At 37.0% G+C, this 10,764-nt stretch overlaps 2 protein-coding genes across 2 annotated transcripts; one reads left to right on the top strand and one right to left on the bottom strand.

The window, feature by feature from the left end:
* Positions 1-5,059: 5,059 nt before the first annotated feature.
* On the top strand, positions 5,060-8,074 carry LOC133872318 (uncharacterized). Its single transcript, XM_062309805.1, has 3 exons — positions 5,060-5,380; positions 5,838-6,099; positions 7,806-8,074. Exons 1-3 carry the CDS (start codon positions 5,219-5,221, stop codon positions 7,871-7,873), a joined length of 492 nt encoding a protein of 163 aa, XP_062165789.1. The 5' UTR covers positions 5,060-5,218; the 3' UTR covers positions 7,874-8,074.
* A 120-nt stretch (positions 8,075-8,194) lies between these two features.
* LOC133872317 (protein pns1-like) lies at positions 8,195-10,087 on the bottom strand. Its single transcript, XM_062309804.1, has 3 exons — positions 9,874-10,087; positions 8,672-9,790; positions 8,195-8,584 (listed from the first exon to the last, which is right to left on the bottom strand). The coding sequence occupies exons 1-3, from the start codon at positions 9,931-9,933 to the stop codon at positions 8,450-8,452; spliced, it is 1,314 nt and encodes a 437-aa protein (XP_062165788.1). The 5' UTR covers positions 9,934-10,087; the 3' UTR covers positions 8,195-8,449.
* Positions 10,088-10,764: the final 677 nt, after the last annotated feature.

Raw genomic sequence — 10,764 nt, forward strand, 5'->3', positions numbered from 1 at the left:
TCTTGTCGGTTGGGCTTTTCTAAATTGACAGCATGTGAGTCAGCTTTTCATTAGTGACTCTCTCTAATTGGAGCTGAGTATCTAGTAGCTTCTCCTCTAGCTCTTGTATTTTCCGCAGCAAGGAACTCTTCTCAGTTTGCAAATTGTTTAGATCATGAAGGTGTTGCTTACGTCCTTCCCTCAGTTTTTCATACTCTACATAGAGAGTTTTGTACGCCTCCTTGAGTTCATCCCCATTATCGTTGTGCTCTGAGTAATAAGAATCCTTCTACAAGAGGAGCCACAAAGGCTAGAAATTTTTCGGACTCAGGAGCTTCTTCTTCTTCTGACTCAGCACTAAGAGTCACATTGTATGCCTTCCCTTTGCCCTTCTTGAGGTTCCCACAATCAGCTCATATATGCCCAAATCCTGAGCACTCAAAACATTTCAGACCGCTGGGATCTTTCTTCTCTACATCCTCAGGTTCAGCTTCTCTGGGAGCATTCTTCATCTTTTCAGAAAACTTCTTCTTGAATCAGTCATCTCTCATTAGTCTTCTGAAATTTTTGGCCAACATAGCCACAGCTTTTTCTTCCTCCTCAGAGTCATCTTTAGATGAAGCTTCTACCTTTTTCTTGGAAGCTTTCAGGGCAATGGTCTTCAGCTTTTTGACTAGGGGCAGGGACAGCTCATAAGTTTGAAGAGATCCCACCAACTCTTCAATCTTCATTTCTTCCAGATCTTTGCTCTCTTCAATTATAGTCACCTTGATCCTGAAACGCTCAGGCAAAGATCTTAAAATTTTTCGGATGAGTTTTACATCCGAGACGGGCTTCCCAAGACTCACCATGGAGTTTCTTAGGTCACTCATTTTGGAGTAAAACTCTCCAAATGTCTCTTCTTCCAACATCTTAATTTCTTCAAATTTGGAAATCAACATTTGAAGTTTGACAGATTTTACAAGTTTGGTGCCTCCATATGTTGTTTCCAAAATTTGTCATGCTTCTTGAGCAGATTCATAGTTTGAAATTTTTGCAAATTCAGACGGTGAAAGTGCTTGACATAGAGCATGGAGGGCTTTATCATTTGAAAGTCGTGCATTTTTCTGTGGGACTAGTTCGAGTGCTGCATCCACTGGTTTAGTCCAACCAGTTTCAACAATACTCCAACAGTCAATAGATTTTAGAAAGAACCGCATATGAGCCTTCCAACAGTATTAAGAGTTTGAGACATTTTAGATAGAAGTTAAAAAAATAACACTCAAGAATTAAATCTCAACAAAGTGTACCAAGCTCTAATACCAATTGAAAATTTTCAATGACTTTTAAAACAAAGTAAGTGTGTGTGTGCATGAAGTGTTAACAAAATAATAACAATTCAAAAATTAAGCAACACAAGATTTTTGTTAACGAAGTGGAAACTCAATATGAGAAAAACCACTCCGGGGTAGCCAAACCCAGGATATCCACTATTCAGAAGACAAGACTAGTTACAAAGTAGTAGCACTCACATACCCCTGATGCAGTGGTCGTACCTTGAACTCTAACGTGTAACCCAATACGAACACCTCCCAACCAGGTCTCCTACCTGAAAGGGTCTTCAATGGAATCCTTTACCTTAGGGCCAACCCCTAAGAAAGACTTTAGATCAGCGCAGCAATAGCACACACAACAACGGCTTAAGAGAGACAACTCAACTCAATAATCTCACAATATAACTCTCTAAGCACTAAGGGAATTCAATACCGAATTCTTGCTATTCTCAAAGCCTAGGGTCCTCTATTTATAGGATGAGGGTTCAAATGAGCATCTTGCTTGATAAAACGTAGGCGCCGTTCGGACGGTGGTCATAGGGCGTCCGGACGGACAACTGTGTGATCGGCTTTCCGAAAATTTCGCTGAAATTCTTTCCTGTTTTGAGCCACATCCGGACAGTGATGCCCTGTTGTTCGGACGGTCGCACTTCCGCTACAAGTAATTTCCATACTAAGGCTTCGCACGTCCGAACCAAGAGGAAGATCATCCGAACGGTTGATTTGATGCACCCAATTTTCATATCTAATGCACGTGCGTCCGGACCATGAGGACCGTTGTCCGGACATCTGGATTTGAATGCGATACTTGCCTTATGGATGAGCACATCCAGACGGGAATCCACGTCTTCCAGACGGTTGCAGCAATCATCCCATAATTGTGTTTTGGAAAGAAATCCTGAAGCTTGTCGAGCACTGAGAGTCGTCCAGACGTGCTGCTGAAACATCTTGATGGATGACAACTGTAGCAGTTCGAATCTTCTTGACACAGAGGAAGGTCCGGACGGAAAGTTCTCGTCGTCCGGACAGATGATGCTTTGGACAGATGGGGGTCCAGACGGTATGACACATTGTCCGGACGGCTGGCAAGGAACCGAATTTTTTGACTTGCAAATTGTGCGGAATCTTCTGGAAGCACTTCTGAATAGCGGAATCCCTCTTAAAAAGCATCTTTACAAAGAAGTGATTTTGTCCAACAAAATGTGACCAATTACAAACTAACACATACAATGAATTCAAGAAACTAGAATTAATCAAGTTAAGCATCAATATATGAATTCTAGCAAGGCAAATTGAAAAAATTAAAAGAGACATGATTAGGGCTTCAATCAATCCCTAACTAAAGTATTAATTACATACAATTTGGATGGAAATCATCTTCATAAGAAAATAATAAAGGAAAAGAAAAACTAGAGAAAACCTCATTCTTGAGTAGCCTTTGATTCTTCCCCAAAACTTGTGTGTCTTTCTTCAATGTTTAGATGCCTATTTATGGGGACTAGGATAATCCTAAAAGCCCTAGTAATATCAGAAAATTCAGAAGTCAGTCTCCTAGTTCAAGTAGGAGACTGAAAATCCAATCCAAGAAGGAAAAAGATTCCAAATTCGTCCAGATTTGCGGTCCTTTATTACGCGGCGATTTTGGCATAGTAAACATCCGAATTAGGAAAAACCTTTTTCGACATATTTGTTGATTTTTGTATTAGCTTTCCAACGCCGCTAATTTTGCCGTAATCTGATACTTGAGCAAAAATTTATAATTAAAATACAGAGACATACTCATTCTGGATTCTTTCAAAAAATAACATTTTACCAACTTCTCTTTTCTTAAATTCAAAATTAATTTGAAGTTATATGTTTCCAAAAGTGAGTTTTCCGACTTCATTCTAATATTGGAATTTTATGGATTTTCTTCCAAAACCTGTAAAATACAAGAGAACACAAAAACAATACAAAACATCAAACTATAATAAAACTAAGAGGTTAATATATGTGAATTAAGGGACTTGAATGTGTAGCATTCAGCATTTATCAATGATCATCAGTGTTGGAGCTTTCGGGTCGACCTTTTAGCGTCGACGTGTGGATGCTAATACGCGTACTTAATAGCGTCAATTTGGGGACTCTTAGCATCCACCAAGTGTTGATGCTAATGAGCAATTGTTTTGTAGTGGCACTACAATACAATTTTTTATTTTTTATTTTTAACTTTTTCATATAAATTATTTCTACTTTATATATCACATCAATCAATTTTTACTACCACTTACAAAAAAAAACAAAAAATCACCTCAAATATAGAGGAAGGGGTTGTCAAACAAAGCCATTGTCTGTTTGGTGCGTGGAGGACAATAGATGAAGAAGAAAAAAATCTGTTCTTGCTAGGAAAGGACAAAGCTGGGAAAAAAAAAGATTTAAACCAAAATAGAAGAGCAAGAGGCTAAATGTGAAGAAAGAAGATAGAAGACCATCATATCAAGGCCGTATAAGTGGACAGATCCTCTTTAGTTGAAACCAACTAGAAATGAGTCAATCATTTATAAGTGGAGGGCAAAATTGTCAAATAAAATGTGAAAAGACAATTTTTCCCTCCACTTACAAAGGACCGACTCCTTTCCAGTTGGTTTCAACCGGAGTGGATCCAAATCCAATAGCGACGTCGGAGAATGTACTAGCTTTAAAAAAACCAGGGTTTGAGCAACATAAAGGTTTCCTATTTATTTTGTTAAATATTAAATTCATGTGTTTATGTACATCTAGCTTATTTTTATGCCACTACCTAGAGGTGATGATTCGTATTTATGTGTTGAGTTTGGATTGTCTCAAGGCATTGGTATAAGACTACATAGGTTAATCCTAACTCAACCAATTTAATTAAACGGGTCAGTCCCCTCAACCTTGACACAACCCAATGTACCCACATAACCTATTTAATGAACAAATCGTGTTCAGTTGACTTGATCCGACCCGTATAACTTGTTGAATCAATAAAATTTTCAATTATTGAACATGAAATGTCATTTGATACAAAGATAATTGAACAATAATTCGTAATTTTTTTTTTCTAAGCATAATTCCTCATTATTGAACAAAAAAATGAATTACACTACCGAAATTATATCTTTACACTAGGAATGAGATTGAGATTAATTTTTTGTTTTAGACTTTAGAATTTTAATTTTTTAATGGTAAAAATAATAATAATAAATATATATATTAATTTATAGGGGTTATGCGGGTTACACTTGGGTTGACCCAAAATTAACCTGTTTATTAATTATGTATAATTGGGTTGACCCGGTTTGACTCTAATTATATTTTACTAAACTCTAACCTATTAATTTTGTGTTGGTTTCGTATGAGATTTATGGATTATGTTAAAAATTGTTAGCTCTATCACTAACAAGTGACCTGGCGTATTAAATCAGGAGACAGAAAAAAATATCTATGACATTAATAATTGTTGTTCATACACTAACATGAACAACAATTAGGCACAAAAAAAGTGAAATTGAATAGTTTTTGAAACTTGGACTACTAAAGTCTAAACTGAGACAACTGAAATGGAACTCCAGCACTAAAATCGTTATTTGACCTTAAATATAGGAGTTAATGAGTTGATTAATAAAACAACAATATATACATAGAAAAAAGAGAAAAACTCATAGCCCATAGAAAAGGAAAAATAAAAAAATAAAATAAAAAAAGAGCTGATCACTTAAAACCGGGCGGCCTGACGAGTCGGGTCATGACCCATTTGTGTGGATCGTTAACAACGAGGGACTCGAAGCCTCAATACTCAAATCAGCGATTCCTCCGAAGCTGAAGCTCTCCCTCCATCTCTCCCTCCTACACATCCGTTTCTCCTAATTCCTTCTGTTTTTGTATTTCTCTTGAATTGATATTCAGAGCATTGCAAATTTGCAATGGATTCTGCTACTCTAAAGATAACGTCATTCGTAGTTTTTCCTAAATCGCCACAGAAATTTAGAAACCCAAATCATAATGTTCTATCTGGATTTCGTTTCAACGGGAAGATTTATGCCATCTATCTCAACGGCTCTGTTTCTCCTTCTGCTTCCCAAAAGGTATGTTTGTCCTGACGAAAATTGAAATGATCATTGAAGTAGTGTTCTTTTCTTCTCTTGTAGTTGTATTGTATGAATGAGCACCTAGCGGCCTAGTTGTATTGTAGCCATGTGCTTGGAATGCTTCTGAAAACAATCAGATGGCTTTCTGTAAGATCAATTTTATTGTTACCTGATTCTGTTTTTCTCTTTTTTGCTGCCCATTGTCACTTATCTCTTCTGTGTGAGTGCTTTGTTCAAAATAACTGACCCACTGTGTTCTTTGCTCTATCTATGACACACACATTTGTATGATTGTGTATCCTTCAAAAATAGATCCAATAATTGTGCAGTATTTTAACTAATTGATTGATGCTCAGGAAAAAAAAAAAAAAAACTGCTTAAATGGTGTCTTCCGTTTTTCTTTTCTCAATGAAATCATGGCTATGGATTTCTCAATTCCTTGTTCCCTTTTTAGGCTCAATCAAGTTCAGGGGGAGATGTCCATAGACGGAGAAGCAGTCTTGAGTCTCTGTTCTGTTATGATAAGGCTATACCGGAAGAAAGAATTGAGAAGCCTGTTGGGATATCTTTGGCTGAAAAAGTAATTGGAGATAATCCACGATGCACGGATTGCCAAGCCAAAGGTGCAGTACTTTGCATGACTTGCTCTGGTTCAGGCTTATATGTTGACTCGATATTGGAGAGCCAGGGCATTATTGTCAAGGTTCGCTGCCTAGGTATATTACCTTCTTCGTCAAACAACCTAGAAAACTACATGTATATATACATGCACATTCATGCACTTTGCTTCTATTCCTGGTTTCATTTTTAACAAAAAAAAACAAATGGGATAAAGTTGAAGCTAAAAGAAAAAGAAAAAATAAAAAGGAAAAAAGAAAGAAGCTAAACTGATAGTTGTAAGGAAAGCCGCTTCATCAAGTGTAGTATTCATCATTATCTCTAAAAGTCACAATCAGAATAGTTGATTGTTACATTGATGAATGGTGCTAGGTGTGAACACACTGCACCCACTTGAATTGTGATGTTATTATTGAGTTTATTGAACTGTAATCTGTTTTTAAAACTGTTCTAACTACTAAGATTTTCTTTTACTGACCTTGATGATGATATACTACCACCTCTAGTATAAAGAAGGCGACAATTTTTAATTTGCGAAACGCTTACATTAGCTAAGTAATTAATGTTAGTAAGCTTTCTTCTAATGGTTTCCAATGCTTAGTTTTTCGTCTCTAATTACTAGCACATTTATCGTGAAGAGGATCAACTTATTCAAGTAAAACATAATTAATGTAAGCAAGTTTAACTGGTCCTTCCGTAGTTAATGATTACCTTAGAGTTGAGACAACTATCTCTAAGATCTCACAATACACTCATTGTCATCTTTGGCTGTCTTTTAACTCATTTATCATAACATCTTCTCCCAGTTACACTTTTATCACGATGATTATTTCTCTTGGTTGGTCACACAATCTTGAGTGTTCACATTTCATAATTTCACCTCTTATTCGTCTCTAGCATTACAAGATTATAGATTATAAGAAGCACTTCTCTAATTTAGGCACTCGGCTGTAATAAATTTACCAAAGTTGTTCTTAACTACCCCTCAACCACTAACCATCCAATTCTGAATATCTTTATATGAAGTTGTGTTACGAATGAAAAATCAGTTATTTTAAAAATCACTAGATTCCAAGTTTGTCCAATTTAAAACTGTTCTCTCCTAAAGTTTTACTTGTAAGGTTGATGCTCCCTATAGGGAAAATTAGTTTTTGTCAATGCCTCTTTTATTAAAAGAGTAATGCTAGCATTACACTTGTTAAAATAGCCTTGTTTAGGATGTAAAGTGTTTCACTATAAGCATTTACATCTGGCTCAGCAAATTTTCTGTCAATTTACAAAATCACATTTTTTCTATTTGAACTACCTACTTTTCCAAAGCACCTACATCTCACTCTTAATTTTAGCCATCAACTTTAACTCTTCCTTTTAAATATTCTTTCTCAAGGATTTCTTTATTCTTTGTAAGAAAAAAGAATAATAATTGAGAGGAGAGAGAATGATATTTTATTATTATTATTTATAACATTTGGTGAGTGAACAATGCTCACCAATTTTTTTTGCTAAAGTAGCTAGCTGGATGTGGGTGGTTTTTCCCAACTTTGCATCCCGGCTAGCCAAAATAACCTTTGGCTAGTCGGGTGTAATATGTAGAAATCCAACGTTGTTAAGAAATATAGAACTTTATTTTGAAGCTATATTCATCTTTTGTCATTTGCTAAAACTGGTAAATTCTGTATTTTTATGTTCTTTATTGTAGTTGCAATTGGATTATTTCAAGAATAATTAATCAGTATCTGGTATGATACTGATGATTGTATATGGAGAAAGACATTGTTCTAATATTACAATTGTTGCCATGCAGGTTGTGGAGGAACCGGTAACATAATGTGTTCAGAATGTGGAGGCCGTGGTCATCTTGGACCCAATTGACTTGTGTGGTTTGCTTCTTCTGTTATTTAAATTTTGTTGTAGCCTGTCTGCTGTATTTATCTTTAATATTGCAATACCAAGTAAGACACGTATATTCTAGTTGTGTAGCCTTTCAATTTTGTTTGATTCATTAGTTGTTGATATGTGACATAATTTACATGGAGATCTGTTGATATAATATAATCAATGGTTTAAACTGCATAGGATCTATTGGAAAATGCCGAGTCACTGGTTGCCATTAGGCCCATTACCATCTCTCCACACGGCGCATTGAAAACAAAAATGCATCTCATATTGTTTTGCCCCCTGAAAAATTGACCCTTAAATGAAGCTTGAAGCCATAATAAGCAGGCTTGCAAGGTACACCTCATTTTATCTGGTGTTTGACAAAAGTAAGGAATCCAATGTTCTGGTGACAGAATTTGTAAGAATTTCGCCATTTTCAGAACAAAAGAAAAAGTATATCCATACATGATCAGATTTCCAACCATTTACCATTATCTAGCTGGTATATGCTATACATTGCTCTAGTCTTTCAAGTAGCTTGGACCGGTTCCAGTTTGCTCCCGCTGATTGTTAAACTTGATGCCTCCGAAGCTCTTCGATGCGAACTGGGATGGTGGAATCGAACAGAGGGCTTTGTGGATTCTCTGCATAGGCGACATAGTAAGCTGAAAGGCATGCTTGTGGCCAGGCCATAGCTATCCGACACTGAAACAGGCATCAACATTGAAGTCAATTTCTTTTGAAGTTTTATTATCGCCAGGAAACTCAAGTCAAGTACAAGTAAGTGCTTACCATGAAGTAGCCAATCAAGAAAGCATATATTGATACTTGTGTAGCATAACTCTCGTGAATGGCAAACGCCCATGTTCCACTCAATAGGCTGCATATAGCACCCCCTGCTACGCCAGAAAGGAAACAGAATGACCCAGTGAGATCTGAATTGATTAGCGTTTCCAATCCAGCCATCCTGAACACCTCCCAAGTATCAATTGATGCCTGCACGAACCCCTTGTTGTAAACCCCGACGTGTACAAAACCCCACCGATTCCCGTACGCTACCCCAGCAGAAGCAATGCCCAAATAGCAATTAGCACATGAAAACAAGAACTCATCTGTGTCCCCTGCTATCAACCTCATGGCTCGAGCTGAGCCGTGGATAACCCCAAGAATTGGGGCAAGGGCTGAGCCAATGCAAACACTTGGCATACAGTATCTGACCGTGTCGTGGAAAGCCACACGTGTGTCAATGTATTCACCACAAGCGAAGTGCATGTACTTCACACGTGATATTGTGACGAGCACTATGTTCTTGATGATATGCATAGTCCAGGCCAGGCTTAGCACGATAATTGAAATGAACAAGGGGTCTAGGCCAGTTCTGGAGGCAGTTGCCCCTCCGATGCCAGATACTGAGAAACAGGAATAAAGAATGCTGCTAAAGATGGATAGACTAACTAAAACTATAGTTTTAGCCGGAGGGGAAGCGGTGGAAACTGATAAGACCCTAGTGGCGTATTGGAACCGCGGATTCACCCAACAAGCATAGAGTGATTGAATTAGTGCAGATATCACGGCAACTACACCAGCTGCTATACTCCCGGCAGAGTTAATCAAAATGAATAGAATACCAACTGCACATGTTAGCAACGGACTAAGCCAAAAGGCTGCCCGGATTGCTTTGGAGGGGTTGCAGCTAGTGATCCCTTGCCATGTGAAAGCAACAATTCCAGCACATGCTACTGATGTGAGCAAGGGAGGGTACCATTTCTTGGGGCAGAAGTGGTGGTTGTGGGCAGCGGAGAGGAGGCCACGGATTGTGAGGAAGACTATCAAGATGGTGACTAGTATCAAGTGGGAGAAGAATACAATCCGAAACACAGTCATTCTGATCGGAATGCTTGATTCTTGTATCTGCAACCACAGTTAGCGCAATCTTCTTTAATTAAATTCCAATTATACAAATCAAGAAATGGGTTTAGGGAGAGAGAACCAACCTTGATGGGATTTGCGGAGGGAAATCTAAGTTGTTGAGTTTGTATGTGGACGCCCTGCATGGTTGAAATACTGAAATTAACAGTACTCCTTCAGATTTCCCATGCGATCGATGCTTTTTAATTTGTTTAAAACTCTGGTCTATTCGGTCTTAATTCCTTTTTCTTGGCCCTCACGATAAAGAAAAAGAGAAAAGCCGAGATGGAAAAACTCATGTTATTAATATCACGCAACGCAAAGACTCCGTGCACAAAGTCGTCTTAGAGTATTCAAAGTAGAAAGAAACATTTGACCGAATCCTACTCTTTCAAATTTCTCATGGTGACGTGTTCAAGGAATCAAGAGGGTCTCTTTCACTGTACGTCATTGATGGTCTTCCTGGGAAATTCGTTTCTTCTACCTTTTTTTGTTAAATCTTCCAAAGGGGACGACGAGCATTTGTTTGGTTCAACTGCTAACTAATTTTGGTTAAGCGCAGAAAAGTAAATTAAGTCTGGGTTTTTATGCGATTTAAATTTAATCTTTTTAAGTATTTAATTTCAAGAAATTCAGTCTTTAGGTTTTTCAATTCTATGGTTTCAAATCTATCTCTTTGTCAACTAATCATTTAATTAATTAATGGTATTTTAAGTTAAGACCAATCAGTTAATACAAAGTAGCTCTCATTTGACACTGTATGTTCCATATGACACATTTATTTTAAATTACAAATATATCTAATATATTAAATATTTTAAAAAGTGGAAAACAATTTTTTTATTTTTTTTTATTTGTTTAAAGAGAGATGGTTTGCAACCCCTTATCACACTCCGAATTTTTTCCCTAATATTTTGATATTTTAAATTCGAGGATAATTAAAACTTTTGATATCTTAAGAATAAAATATTAATCTT

The sequence above is a fragment of the Alnus glutinosa genome, chromosome 7, assembly GCF_958979055.1.
Source record: "Alnus glutinosa chromosome 7, dhAlnGlut1.1, whole genome shotgun sequence".
Classification (NCBI taxonomy): Eukaryota; Viridiplantae; Streptophyta; class Magnoliopsida; order Fagales; family Betulaceae; genus Alnus; species Alnus glutinosa.

What these genes read in the sequence shown, in the direction of transcription:
- LOC133872318 (XM_062309805.1), top strand. Translation starts at nt 5,219, where the DNA reads ATGGATTCTGCTACTCTAAAGATAACGTCATTCGTAGTTTTTCCTAAA. An exon ending in CTCCTTCTGCTTCCCAAAAG is followed by an intron (nt 5,381 to 5,837) that starts GTATGTTTGTCC and finishes TTCCCTTTTTAG; the next exon opens with GCTCAATCAAGTTCAGGGGG. An exon ending in TGTCAAGGTTCGCTGCCTAG is followed by an intron (nt 6,100 to 7,805) that starts GTATATTACCTT and finishes GTTGCCATGCAG; the next exon opens with GTTGTGGAGGAACCGGTAAC.
- LOC133872317 (XM_062309804.1), bottom strand. Translation starts at nt 9,933, where the DNA reads ATGCAGGGCGTCCACATACAAACTCAACAACTTAGATTTCCCTCCGCA. An exon ending in CCTCCGCAAATCCCATCAAG is followed by an intron (nt 9,791 to 9,873) that starts GTTGGTTCTCTC and finishes CTGTGGTTGCAG; the next exon opens with ATACAAGAATCAAGCATTCC. An exon ending in TCTTGATTGGCTACTTCATG is followed by an intron (nt 8,585 to 8,671) that starts GTAAGCACTTAC and finishes TGCCTGTTTCAG; the next exon opens with TGTCGGATAGCTATGGCCTG.